Genomic DNA, 14,681 nt, shown 5'->3' with positions numbered 1-14,681 from the left:
CTAATGGAGCCAGGCTCAGAAGCCAGGTCTGTCGGCTTAAGGCCCACGCTATTTCCTGCTGTGACATACTATCTCCCTCTAATCATATTCTCCTCCTGAATTCCTCAACTAAGCCAATCCAGTCCAAGCCAGAAACCCAGAGTCATTGTGATGCTTCTCTATTCCTTGTGCCCCAGATGCAAGGAGAGCAAGTCTGCAAGCAAACCCTTCCACTAAGCTCTTCCCCGCACTCTCCCGGATATCCTCCCGCTGCTTCCACCCTGCAGTTCCCACTAGCTTGGATGGATCCAAGCAGCCACCTTCCCTGTTCCTACTCCCAGGCTGCTAAGCAGAGCTTAAAAACAAAGTCCTAATCATCACTGTCTCTGCCCCTGTGAACCCTCACTGCATATTAGACTCACCTGGGGAGCTTTCAGATTTTAGGTGCCCACACCTCACCCAGACCAACTTAATCATAATCTCTCCGGGTGGGGCTCGGGTGGTGGTATGTTCATAAAAGCTCCAGGTGATTCTATGATGCAGCTAGAGTTGGGAACCACTGCTCTCACCTCACGTCTCTAACCCTGGCCGAGACCCCACTATCACTCAAAGCCAGCCTCCTTTCCTGGAGCTGCTGTTCCCAACCTTAACACTTTCCTCAGGCTGCCCACCTCATTCCCACCTCCTCAAAGCAGATTGCCTTGCCTCCAGTTTCAGAGATGGAAACCAGGACATTGGTACCAATGCTCTCAAACTTCATCCTCTCTACCTCTAAATTCACCCATAATAGCACATCTTCCCTCCTTTCCTCCTATCTCCAGAGAATGTGGTGCTCCTGCTCTGCGCACAGCCAGTCCCCCAGACCTACCTCCATTTACAACCCACCTCCCCAATCTCCACCGTCTACTTTTCCTCTGCACCTTCCCCTCAGTCTATAAAAATGCTCAAGTATTTCCTATTTTTAAAAGGTCTTCTCTAGATTTTACCTCTCATATGATTTTCAGCACCAACTTCTTCAAAGAGGTGTTATACTTACCATCTCCGTATCCTGAAACCATGAAATGAATTTGTGCTCTGTCCCCAACATCTAAGTAAAATGCTGTCACTACAGTTCTGATGATCTAATCACAACCCCCAAGGCGTGTTTTGCATCCTCACCACACCCCATCCCTGTAGCATCTAAATCCTTTGGCAGCCCCCGACTGCCAGCTCATCCCTTAACCTCCAGCAGACCACTCCCACCTGGTTTCCCTCCCACCTCTCTGACTGCTGTTTCTTAGATTCCTTTACTGACTCTTTTTTCTTTGCCTCCTTCTTAAATATTGGTGTTCTCCAGAGCTCTGTGCTCAACCCTCTTGACATTCTCCCAGTGTGACACATTCGTCGTCATGGCTTTGATTCCTGCCTGTATGCAGTGACTCCCCACCTCTGGCTTTTCCTTCCACCCCAAGTTCCAGCCTATATTTGCTACTGTCTGACGGAATATCTCCCCATGTAACCCATAAGACACTCCAAATTCAAAAGTCACAACTGAACTCATTATCTTCTCTTCAACACTGGTTCCTCTGTATCCCTAATCTCAGTTAACAGCATCCACCATCTATCCAGGCATCCAAACCAAAAGTCTCACCTCTGATGCCTCACTCGCCTTCACTCCCAAAAGGTCACCAAATCCTACTGATTTACCTCTGAATTTCTTCTGCCATTTCCATCACCACTACCTTAATTCAGGTTTTATCACCTTTTGATTAGACCAGTCCAAAAGCTTCCTAATTGGTCTCCCAGACTTCTCCCTATTTTATTCTAGCCTCCATATTACTGACCTCTCCCAACAAAATCTCATTTCCTTGCTTCAAAAACAAAACAAACAGACAAAAACTTTACACACAAAACAAACTAACTTGGGTCCTCCTGCCCAAACCTCCTTGGCTTGCATATGACTGTTCTCGGTCTACACAGCCAGTCTTATCTTCCACCACATCCTGGGGCCCAGTAAGCGCTCTGAACCAAATGACTTCTTCCAGAGGAAACTCTATACTTTCATACCACAGGACCATTGCTCATGCTGTTCCCCTATTCTGAATTCTCTCCTAGCCCTCCTATGCTTGATCAATGCAAGTTTTACTTCTTCTGGAAAATCTTTGGACTACTTCCCTACCCCAACTCTCCTGGAAGAATTAATTGCCCTTGCCTCTGTGTTTCCACAATATCACACATTCTGTCAAATCCACCCTGTACTAATGTTATATGTTTACTTGATTATCTCCCCTACTAGACTATGGCCTTCACACACAACGGACCTCCTCTGATTTTGTATCCCAGTACCTACTGCAGTGTCTAGCACAGAGCATGTGGCCTGCACTAGAAGAGAAAAGTTCATTAAAGAAATGGACACCATGATTGGTTCCTGGTCAGAGAGCCCACCCTTCTCTATCTACCCACACTATTTCTCAGCTCAATCAAGAAGCCCAGGGAGCCCCTGGTCTTTCCTTTTCTCCCCCCATTCATTGCCCAGCTACCTCTGCTCCGTGTACGGCTGAATCTTTTGCACAATGATGTCGGAATCCAGCACCCCCAGGAGGACCCCAATCTGGCGGATGAACATCCCCTTCTGCCTCTCAGTTAGCTGACTGACGTTGACATCCAAGATGATCTCCACCAGGTTGTTTTTCCTGGGATCTGGAAAGCATGTGCATCAGTCATGGCTTTGGAAGTAGGAGAGTTAATACAGACCTGCCACTGTGTGCTTGCTTTGGCTCAGGAGAAAAAGTAGTGAGAGCATTCAGAAATGCAACTGACCTCCTTCAAATGGAAAGGGACAACAATGAAGTCCTACTAATGCAATCTGGGGCTGGCTTGGAAAGCTTCGAAAGCACCCTGGTCTCTATACCAACCTGAGAATTACCACGCACGTGCTAGGGATCAGGCCAAAGCAAGGAGGCAATGGGGATTAGCGAGGGAGTGGGGAAGAGAGAAACACTTTACAATTTGTTTTAAAACCCTCTGCCCAATTGGCTTTGCTGAACTCTTCAGGCCAAGTAGGGGGTATCTAGCAATCTCTCCCAATCCACATCTGATTTTCAGTGACCTGCTGTATTTTGTCTACAACAATGGGAGGGAAAATGTTCATCTCAACCCTCTTATCAACGAGAATGCATCTGCCCCACAGGTTTGAAAACAGTAACCACAAAGGAAATCCAGGCAGCCAAGAAACAAGGATTTCCTTAGAGCAACATCATGGCTGCACGGTCTTTTTACAACTCTGGAACCACGAGACCACTGTGCTTTCCTTTTGATTATGTCCTAAACACTGTGCTACACTTGGAAGTTAAAAGTGATTATTCAGAATACCTTATATCACATACTTGGATGCACTATTTGCCTGTTCTGATGTATAATTTACATAATTAGTAGACTATCTGTGATCTGATTTTAAACACGGAAGAGACTTTATAGTGTCTTGGCTGTTGTCCTTCATAGAGGCAGGACAAGGACTGGAAGACCTGCCAAGATTCCTTTCCACATAAGACATCTATACATGAGCTTGGCCTAGATAATAAAGAGCAGGTTTAAAGTTAATACCTTCTCATCAGATGCTCAGGAATTTATAATGCTCTACCCCACCCCCACACTCTCTTCCTCCCTAATACCAAATTAGCCTCAAAGCAAAATAAAAACATAGTTCTATTTAAGAAGGAAATTTTATTTCTGAAAATCTTAAAAATGTAAAGGATACCAGTTACTTTACCTTCTCTGGGCTGTCAGATAAAGCCTGAGGCTCCACTTACAAAAATAAATTGTTTTCTGCATCTGGGTGCTAATGAGACATCATGACTCAAGTTATTCCTGTGCTCTGATTCCCAAAGCACTCTGAGCCCTCTCTCATCAGTCACGTGTAAAGGAGAAGCTGCTGGCCTAGGAGCACAAAGGCCTGGCTCTGACACAACTGCTGTGTGACGCTGAGCAAGTCCTACCCTCTCGGAGTTTCCGTTTCTCCATCTGAGATGAGTAGGGAGAGATCTATATACCTGAGTGGGTAGGAGAGGTATTGTTGGAACAGGCAGTCTCTAAGGATTTTTCAGCTTGGGGTTTCTAGATTTTTTTAAAAGCTGGACATGCCATCTGGCTCTGTCCATGCTGCGGGAAGGTCTTCTCAGGATCGAGGCCCTGCTTGGCTGATCCAGCAATTCTACTCAGTCTCATCACTAAATGAACTCACCAGGTTTCACCTCCACAGTGGTCCGGTCTGTGTTACTCTCACCCTTCGCATCAGTCACTTTCAGGTGAAATGTGTAAGTTCCCTCGACCAGGTTGGAAAGAAAGAGGATAGGGTGGTGGTCAGAGTGATTTAACACCTCCTGTGGGGTTGAACAACATGGCTATGTTGCAGAATAAAACCACACTCCTTTTGTGGAGTCAACTGCTGCTTCTGTCATAACTAAGCTCCCTCTGGGCTGGACTGCTTCAACTCTGGGCAGTTCCTGCTCTGTAATGGCACTGCAGCCCACAGCTGCTAGGATCAGGAGAGAGAAACACATTCTGTGCCACAGTAGCTTGCAGAGTGACCCTGAGTAAGTCATTTAACCTCTCTGGATTTCAGTGAGCAATCCAGGTTTGATATAAGGGACCACTTGGTTAAAAATGTTTGGCTCAGGCCCCTCTCCCCATCTCACCACCTTGACCTTGTGTAGCTCTCCAGCTCCTGGCACACTTACCCCTGCTGCTGGGCTCCCATCATCTCGAGTCCAGAGGTAGCTGACTATTCCCTTGTCATCTGAGGACTTGGAGCCATCCAGCGCTGCTGTGTCCATGGGCAAGGTAATCACCACATTCCCAGTTATCTTGGCTGTAGGTGGTTTGTTCATTTCTAACCAAAGAGAAATCATTGAATTAATGTCACATTCTGGAGAAGAAGGAAGGCTTCTTCATGATGTTTCTGGGGAAACTAAACATCAAAAGCATCTTAAATAGAGAACTAAGTGCCTATCCATGCCAGGAACTAACATTGTAGATTTAAAGCCACCAGTGCCGCAGGTCCTGAGGCTCCAGTCCCACCCAAAGAAACATTCTCCTGACACCGAACAACAGAGGGGACAGTGTAGTTTCCTTCTGTATTCTCAGAGCAGCCTCCCTGAAAGGAAGCCATTTCTCTGCTTTGAAGGTACATGCTGATTGGAAACAAAGGCCCAAAGTGGATTAAAGCCTTGGAATTTAGGTTTCATCCAGCTGATACCACAAATTCTCTTTAAAATATGGCTTAAAATATTATTCTCTGAACATCTTTTTTGATTCCTTCCTTAGTATGTTAATAGAGAAAAGGGAGAGAGATCACTCTCATCCTGGGCCCCACCTGCAACTTTGTTTACTCAGGTGTGTGCTCTCTATTTACTGAGCTCAAGATACTATATCTGGAGGTCATCTGCATATCTGATGGCTTTTCCTACTACTGGCTGAGAGCCCTCTCCCAAAACCATCACTGATCACCGTGCCTGCAAACCACAGCAAGGCCAACCAACTCTTGCCTCAAGCTGGCCTTATCGTGCAGGCTCACAGGTGGAGCACAGGAAGCTAGTGCAGGACAGTCATTCTAAGGCCTGACAGCAGGTGTCACTGTAGCTAGCTGGAGAGGCAGAAACCCCAGGTGTTAGCAGCACAGAGGCAAAATAAAAATGCAAAGGAAAAAAAAACCTTAATTCTTTCCCTATTCAACAGAGAAAGAAGGAAGGGACGGAAGGAAGGAGGGGAAAACAAGAAGTTAAAATTCACCTCACAGTCACTCTCAATTAAAAGTTGTTTTAGGAAAGCAAATAATAGCTGCCCTTACCCGAACCTTCTTCCCCACCCTTGTCTCTAATCAATTTCTGCAGCCAAACAAGAGATGATGGATTCTTCGGGTATCTGCCCCAGAGGCTGCTGCACCAACCCAAGGCAAGGAGGTACCTTCTTTGACAATGACATTCACAGAGCTCTGGCTTTGCAGGTTCCTCTCATCTTTGACAGTCAAGGTGAACACATAGGTTCCCACTTGCAGTCCCGTCACAGTGGCAAGACTGCTGTTAGCATTCTCAAGCTGTACCCCATCAGGTCCCCTGGACAAAGAGAGAAACCAGAGGGTGGAGTTGTACCTGTCTGCTGCTCTCCTGTCCCTGGCTCAGCGGGAGGAGACAATTATTGCCTCAGCTAAGACATGAACTATTGTTTCCCAGACCTTGAGAGGGCATATTTAAAAATATTCCATTTGGACAGAGTGTGATTTGGCCCCAAAATACAGGCTACCTGCTGATCAGAAAATTCCATTCACCAACTTTCAAACACATCTCACCTTACCCTTTATATAAGCTTCTAGAACATTCAAACTCTTTGCTGTTTCAGTTTGTAAATGGAAGAAAGTGCTCTGAGCAGGTCTCTGATCAAAAGAATGACTTAAGAGTGATGTTTCTGAAAAGCATTTCTGGCCCAGTAGTTGGTTCAGCTCTTGCCAGCAAAGGAGCAAAATGCATTTCTTAATCACAAGCCAAACTCCCTCCTGCTGAAAAGTCAGGGAAGGGGAATGGGCCAAGGCTGCAGAGGAACTCTCAAGGCAACCATCCTCTTCTTAGCCACTCTATAAGCAAAGCTCCCTCCAGCTCCTGGACAGGGACCACAGAGGTCCCAGGACACCCCACATCCTTCCTTCTCCCCTGTGGCCTCACACAGCAGCCTGCAGCAGGGCAGTGAGCTCTGTTCCAATAGCCAGGTACAATGCTGCACATACCAGAGAACCCTTCTGCTCAAGGATCAAAACGCCCCAGAGCTTTCCTTAAAACTGCAGGACAACCAGAGAAATCTGCAGACTTCCAGGTTTTGCTTTGCTGTTTAAACACATAACCTCTGATCCCAGTAGCCCCTCGTGAAACAGATTCTCCTCCAAGAAGCTATGCTAACCATTATTTCTGCTGTAAACACTAATAAAACTCAACTAAAATGTTTATCAGCCATATCTTCAACAAACAGTTATAATTAAAACACAGCGGGCTGAGGAAGATTAGGTTCTCCAAAAGACCGAAACGAGCTGATAAAAATAATTTCTAGAATCCAACTCACCAATCCTAAGTCAAGTGATTTCTTTTTTTTTTTTTTTTTTAAAGATTTTATTTATTTATTTTTCCCCTCAAAGCCCCAGTAGATAGTTGTATGTCATAGCTGCACATCCTTCTAGTTGCTGTATGTGGGACTCGGCCTCAGGATGGACGGAGAAGTGGTGCCTCGGTGCGCGCCCGGGATCCGAACCCGGGCCACCAGCATCGGAGCGCGCGCACTTAACCACCAAGCCACGGGTCCGGCCCCTACAGTCAAATTATAGTCCTTTCCCACCCACCTCTAACGCCCTAGTCAAAAACAACAAAAACAAAAACCTAGTCTGTTCTACGCTGGCTACCTTGGAAATTGAGAATGCTTTTAACTCTTCCTTGGAATTCTTTTGCTTCCTGCAGAATCCTGCATATAATTTGAGTTCCATTGTTATGGTTTAAAGGAACTGAAAGAAACTGTGAGAACCAGGAATGGTTCGATTACATAATTCCAGTTTAATTAACATTATTTTGGTTACTGCCTTTGGCCTCTGGCTAACATAACTGGTAAATGGCGTCTTCAAGGAAACAATAACAGAGCAATGCTTTCATTTTGTACGTGAATTTTCAGTTCTCCTTAATAGTTGCTCTGCCCCCTCCCCCCTGCCAGCCTTACCCAGTTAATTTTGAGCAACAGTATTTTTCTGCTCCATTACCCCTTCCATCCTGCCTCTCAAGTGTAATTAAACTATGCGTTTTAGCAGATAGATTGTACCTGTAAAAGCACCAGAACCACAAAAGTACTACCTGGGGACTAGCTGATGGCAAGCATTCTTTTTTTCTTACAAAAATTATTTCATATCATATTCTGAGAGTTGAAGTTTGAGATGGCAAACATTTCTTTCTCAGTCACTCCCTTGGATAAGCCAATAAGAGCAAGTAAACTCTTAAAAGCAAGTAAAACCTTACTCTTCAAAGGTCTGGAGTCTTTGTGTAATTAAGAATTTTGTATCAATACTCACTTTGTTTTTTCCCAGAGATATGAGGTAATCTTCTGATCATCTGAGCTTCTGCTGCCATCCAGGGTTGTGCTGTCCACGGGAAGGGTCAGCTCTTTATCTGGACCTGCATCTGCCTGAGGAGGCTTGTTGTTTTCTAGAAGACAGAGACTTGGAGGTCAAAAGCAGGCAGCCCAGCTGGGAAAGGAAAGGAACCAACTGGAACATAGGTTCTGGAAGCCATGAGGATTCTGCCTCTGCCCACAGAACTGTCAGATACTGTGGGAGATATGGGGACAGTCAGGGAGCTCACAATGAAGGATATAAGACTGAAACATATAAAACAATTCTGAAAGAACATGGCAGAACACAATGAAGTTATAATGCCATGCTAATTTGAAATATAATGCTACGGGAGTTCAAATAAAAGGGTTTGAGTGATAAAGTAGGGCTTGCTTGAGGAAGTGGGCTTTAAGCTGGCCCTTAAATTAGGACATGGTAGGATTTGGGATGGCAGAGCCTCTAACTGCTAGGTCCCCTCAAAGGAACAATAACCAGCCAAGGGCAAAGGCACAAGCTGAGGCTGTGAAGTACTCTGTCTCTCTAGGTGTGCAGAAAGCACTAGGGGAATGGACAACAGAAATTGCCAGGGGCTTCGTGGACTAGTGCCTACTGTCGATATAGCTCAACACCCAAACCCTCCTCTCCCCCAAGGTTAAAAGGACCAGCCAATAGAAGCGCCTACACCAGAAGGCTGGAACTTACCAGGCTGCACAATAACAGTCACTTGAGCGGTGGCCTCTTGTCCTATTGTGTCAGTCACTTTGAGCTCGTAGGTGTAGTCTCCGGCTTGCATGGCAGAGAGCTGCAGGGTTGGTGTTCTAACACCCTGAATATATAAAAACAGACACGTGGAAAAGCAGACGCCCATAATCACAACATCATACAGTAAGTCCTACTCTAGTAGAAATGATTTATCCAGTTTCCTAAACCCAAGCTGGTGTTGGGCTATTACCTCCCAGTTCAGCATACTTAGTGAATGCTGACTCACCCCTGTGGGACATCTTGCAAAGTTTTTCCCTTCAAGGAAACAACCCTCCCTGACACAGCAGCAGTTTCAAATAAAGTCAGAGCTCTCACAAGGGAGGGGAGAACGGGAAAATGTGCAGAGATAACCGAAATCAGTCTCTATGACCCAAGCCGGAAAGAAGACCATGAACATAAAATAAAATAACACAATTTTAAAAGCAGTGTTCTTCCTACTAAGGCCACACAGTGATCCTAATAAAGCTACCTCAATAAAATACAACTTTTATTTGTAAATAAATAAATGGCAGCAATTCAAGATGCTAAGTAATGCCATGCTGTCCTCTTACAGGTCTGTACAGATTCTGCAACGGCAGAGAAACCTAATAAAATACTTAAAGTAAAGCCAGGTGAAATGTGAGCTTTACATGATGCCTCCAGTCTGGAAACATAGACTCTTGAGTGTCAGAAGGAATCTTATAAATCATTTAGGGCAAACTTCTAATGTAGGAACTTCCTCTAGGACAGTGGGCAAAAACTGGCAGTCTCTGACTGGGCTGAGTCCAGCTTACAAACATTTTGTTTGGCCTATAGTGTCTTAAAAGTTGGAAAATTTCAGATAAAGGTCTAGATTTCTGTATTCTCTTGAAAACCTAGATGATCAAACAATATTGGGACCATACTTCCATGTGGCAACAACTAGCTGGACCTGAGGAGCAGCTGACCCCTTCGGTCAGGGATTAAGTTGTCCAGTTTGCCAGAGCCCCCATCCAGTTTTCTTTATTTACATATGTTACCGGCCTGGTGACAAATCTAGTCTCTTCTTAAATATCTCCACAGAGAAGAAGCTCACCCTCTAGTCAGGCAATCTACTCCAATTTGGAATACAGTCCACTAAGATCTGCACCCTTGTAGCTTCTAAATAGTTTGACTCTCTGGAATTATGTAGAAGAACTACCATCTCTTACCTAGCCTTTTCCTCTAATACTAAACATTTAAGACAAAGGTTCTTGTTAATGTGTTAAAGGCCCCTTAAACTTTCTGGATTTTTAAAAAAATTTAAATATTTTGTGCACAAATATGACTTTGGTAATTAAAATGGAGCAAAAATAGGCCTTGGATGGGCGACCTAGTCCAGCAGCTTTAAGCCCCCTGGGCAAGAAAAGACAGCAACTACTCTCTCCTACCTGCATCTCCACCACTTTCCCTTTGCTGCGCGGGCTGAGTGACCACTCATAGCTGGTGATGCCATGGTCATCAGTGCTCTGGTTCCCAAAGAGGGTGATGGAGTTTTGGGGCAGGGTGATCACTTGGTTGGGGCCTGCATTGGCCACGGGGGGGTAATCCACGGCTTTGTTCACTGTCAGGCTTGCAGTGGTGGAGTTGGTGGCTCCATCCGAGTCTACGACAGTCAAGCTATCAGGGCAGAGAGAGTTGTGCAATCAGAGATGGGCTTAAGGAAAGAGGAATACACACAAGAGGACTGAAAATCAAGGCTGAGAAATACCAAGGTAGCAGGGTTACCTACTGGTAACCAATTCTTACCCATTCCTCCTGGCAGTCATACTAGAAGCTAACACTGACTGAGGGTTTACTGTGTGCCAGGCACTGTTCCAAGCACTTTACATATCATTAAATCCTCACAACAGCTCTGTAAAGTACCGTCCTCATTTTACTCCTTACCTATATGAGGAGACTGAGGCAGAGAGAGGTAAAGTAACTTGCCCAAAGTCACACAGCTTGAAAGTAGTAAAGACAGGATCTGAATCCAGGCAATACATCTCCAGCACCATTTTTCTCTGCTGCCTGCATGTGTCTGTGTGCTGGGACCTTTACAAGCAGTATCTGACATGGCCCTCACAACAATCATAGAGAGTAGCTGTCATTGATCTCACTTTACAGGAGGCTTGGAGGGGCTAAATAACCTGCCCAGGGCTACATAGTGAGCTAAGATGCAAGCCCAGTTCTCTGAGTCCAAAGACCAGAAACCAAGTCTCAAGACAAGAGCATACCTGGCGCTTATTCCCGTGGGGTTCAAGGATGCTATGCTAAATAGAGCAAGCTTGGTCTGCAGCAGGCTCTCCACCATCATCCTGTTTTGGCTGTGTACATATCACAAGAACGGACATCCTAGGCAGACAGCCTCTAGGATGGACCAGGAGGGCTGGCTCTGGTAAGACAGGAGCCTGAGATGGAAATGAATTCTCCTACGCAACAGTCCCACAGTTTGTGCCAGTGTGAAATAGGATTTGCAAGAGAAAAAAATGTTCATTTATAAGAGCAGGCTTTTACCTAAATGATGCTTTCCAGCTGAACAGCCTAAAGCTTCTCTTGCCACCTCAAAATGTGAGCATAAGCAAGCAAGGAGGTTTGGGCTCCTTCCATTTTGCTGACAGAAAGAGGAAAAGCATAGAAAAGACATGTCGTTTGTTTAAATCTCACCACCAGCCACAGACAGAGCCAGACATCTGTGGGGTTTTATTCCACAATCTCACCTTTTGCCGATGGTCTGAAGGGGATTTTTGGTATTAGTCTTTAGAAAAAGTGCACAAAAACATCAGACCTGCAAATCAGCAAACATCTAAAAAGAAAAATCCAAGTTCTCTTTTTCCAGTTTCCTTGTTGTTTTCAGTTTTTTGTTTTTTTAACATACCCTATTTATCTCCTATTTCAGAACAAAACTAAGTTATAGACAAATGGCAGCTGCCCATTCCTCTAACTTTCACCTCGAGCAGTCCCTGGCTTATATGCAAGGATCCTGGAAGGAAAGAGCAGCTGCCTACGGGGCTGGAGAAAGAGGCTACTGCCATGTAAAAGCAGGGAAGAGCAAAAGCTGAGTGGAATCATACCAGATTGGACCTTAATCTTAATCAAACCCAATCCCATCATTTCACAGATTGATACTTAGAGAAAAAGAATCACTCCCAATACCACCCAAAATGGTATAGGCTAACATGGTGGTTAAAAGTTCAGACTATGGAGTCAAACTGCCTGTGTGACCTTGGGCAAGTTACTTAACTTCTCTGTGCCTAAATTTCCTAGTCTGTAAAATAAGAACAATTACAATACCTCTTATAAGGATTAAATGAGATTCTGCATGCAAAGAGCTTATAACAGTACTAAACACATAGTAAATGTTTAAGAAACAGTTTACTATTTTTAAAATGGATTGACCTGGCTCAGGCTAACTTCCATTAATGTTAAAATTCCTATATTAGAAATCCATTTTAAGCCAATGAGAGGGCTCCAATCTTGTACTGGCAGCTATCTTTCGTTCACCTGAAGTCTTGAGTCAATGGGAGTGCTGCTAGGTCAGAACTTTCATATTTATTATTATGGTAGACCCTGTGCTAGGACACTCATTGCTATGTCTCTGGTAGTATCTACAACTTGATCATTCTCTGATCTAGTGGGGAAGACGGATGCCCAGGAATAAGCAGTTGCACCACAGTAGGTGCCACATAGATGCACTGAGTGCAACAAGGAAAGAGGAGAGACATATTCTCTCCTCCCTGGAGGATCTCAGAAAGCCTCGCAGAAAACTGAGCAGGTCCTTAAGAATGGGCAGAACTCGAACAGATTGAGAAGGGCATTCAAGGAAGCATAAACAAAATATGTACGGGTCAAGTCAAGGAGTCAAGGAGTGGAGTCGAATGAGCCCTGACTTGGGGGTTAGAAAATCTGCATTTCAGTTCTAGCTGTGTGACCTCAGAGAAGTTAGTAAATAGACTAGGACTCATTTTTCTCAGATGTAAAATGAAGACAGTATCATGCACATATGACACTCATGTACACGCGCTTTGTAACATACAAGGAATTATACAAATATAAGGAGTATTGCTCTAAAGTCAGCCTCACACTCTCATTAATCACATTCTAGAATGTCAACACTAGTTCCCAAAAGGACTTTCTTTCAATCAAATTCTCCAAAAATCTCCAATAGAGAAAGATTCTACAAATCATATTCAAATAAACCACTAGTCAAAAGTAAAGATTTTGAGATATAAATTGAGGAAGCATTCCCCAAAGGGAAGAGACAAGATGGGAATAGATTCCTTCCAGATTTTGGCTGAGAAAAGACAAAGGAAGATAGGTCCTTTCACTTAATGACAGAAATCCTAAAAACATTTTCGAGATCTGCTAGGTAAGGCTTTGAGAAGGAATAACTGTGGTCGATCCTGATCCACTAAGCAAGGACCTCTGCCTTAAGATGTTATCATTGTTATGACCATAATCACCATAAGGCTCAGAGAACCAATGGAACCACAGGCTATGTTATCAACCAACTCTTATCTGTCAGAGTTACTCCTTTAAGAATGTAAAACCCACAAGAGAAAAAAAAAACAGCCTACAGTAAACGTGAAGCTGCATCCTAATTTACCTGAAAGTGTAGTTCCCAGGGACGAGCTTACTTAGTTTTAATATGGCCGTATCTTCAGAAATCTTCTCTTCTCTCAGAGGCCCCTTAAGTTCTTCCCAATGGTACTGGACGATTTTATCATCATCAGTGCTTTCTTGACCGCAAAGAAACATCAGTTACAACACGAGAGCACTGGATCTCAGCACTTATCCAGTTTACACAAACCAGGGCAACTACCCAGAGATTTGAAGCCAGGAAAACATCATGAAATTACAGACTATCCTCCAGAGTATTTCTTTCCTAGGAATATTGGGTCATTCTGCCTCTCTATGAATATTCCACTGTGTAGTTTTCCAAGGACTCCAACACAGTCAACCTCTGGTTAAAATGCTACTGTATAAAAAAAGGAAAATCAAAAATTCTTAAACATGTGAACAGATTCTCAACCTCACTTAAAATAAAAGAAACGCAAATTAAAATTACACTTGAGAAACCATTTTTTAACCTATGAGATTGGTAAAGACCAAAGTTTCATAACACATTATATGGTAAAGAAAGAAACAGGCTCTCTCATAAGTCATGGTGGACGTGTAAACTGATACAACCTCTAGAAAGAGAAATTTGGTAAAATTTATCTTTGCCCCTGAAATTCCTCTTCTAGGAATTTATCCTACAGATATACTTGCAAGTGTGTTAAATGTCATGCTTACAAGATCATTCGTGGTAACATCATTTGTAAGAGAAAAAGATCAAAAATAATATAAATGGTCATCAACAGAGATTGACTGAAAACAAGTATATATTGATACAATGAAATTATGCATCCATATAATAGAAGGCCATGAAATCATTAAAAGAAAAAAGAATGAAGTACTTCATGTATTAATTCAGAAAAATTCTCCAACACATAGAAACAAGCATTGTACATAACAGTGTACAATGATGTGTTTTATGATGTGTTATCATAAAGCCTGTATATGTATTTTATTATATATGCATAAAATATCTCTGGAAAGATACATAAAATAATACCATTGATTGTCTGGAGGAAAACTAGATAGTTGGCAGACAGGGATGGCAGTGATTCTTTTCACTGTATACCTTTATACATTATTTAGCTTTGACCTATTCAAAAATACGAAATAAAATGGCACTATGTGAACCCTTTCTAGCACTCTCACAAGCGCTGCTTCCTGTTCTGTGTCTTTTCTCTTGGCTTGCTATTCTTCTAGCCTCCTCTTCTTACCAGATCCCTCTACACAAAATATT

At 43.6% G+C, this 14,681-nt stretch overlaps 1 protein-coding gene across 6 annotated transcripts in view; it reads right to left on the bottom strand.

Moving 5' to 3' along the window:
- The window catches only part of KIAA0319L (KIAA0319 like), a 99,851-nt gene that overhangs the window by 12,003 nt on the left and 73,167 nt on the right, over positions 1-14,681 (bottom strand). For all 6 annotated transcript variants that reach the window (XM_087446310.1, XM_087446309.1, XM_014784134.2 and 3 more), the window contains exons 9-16: positions 13,434-13,566; positions 10,240-10,468; positions 8,792-8,915; positions 8,051-8,183; positions 5,920-6,068; positions 4,695-4,846; positions 4,199-4,337; positions 2,499-2,658 (exon numbers count right to left, since the gene is read on the bottom strand). In XM_087446310.1, the coding sequence (XP_087302436.1) occupies positions 2,499-2,658; positions 4,199-4,337; positions 4,695-4,846; positions 5,920-6,068; positions 8,051-8,183; positions 8,792-8,915; positions 10,240-10,468; positions 13,434-13,566 (1,219 nt within the window). The remainder of the gene's footprint in view (positions 1-2,498; positions 2,659-4,198; positions 4,338-4,694; positions 4,847-5,919; positions 6,069-8,050; positions 8,184-8,791; positions 8,916-10,239; positions 10,469-13,433; positions 13,567-14,681) is intronic.

Source organism: Ceratotherium simum, chromosome 22 (assembly GCF_057802395.1).
Source record: "Ceratotherium simum simum isolate JZ-2026a chromosome 22, ASM5780239v1, whole genome shotgun sequence".
NCBI classification, from domain to species: Eukaryota; Metazoa; Chordata; class Mammalia; order Perissodactyla; family Rhinocerotidae; genus Ceratotherium; species Ceratotherium simum.
Note: the sequence above shows the minus strand (reverse complement) of the source record. Positions and strands in the feature narration are given on the sequence as shown.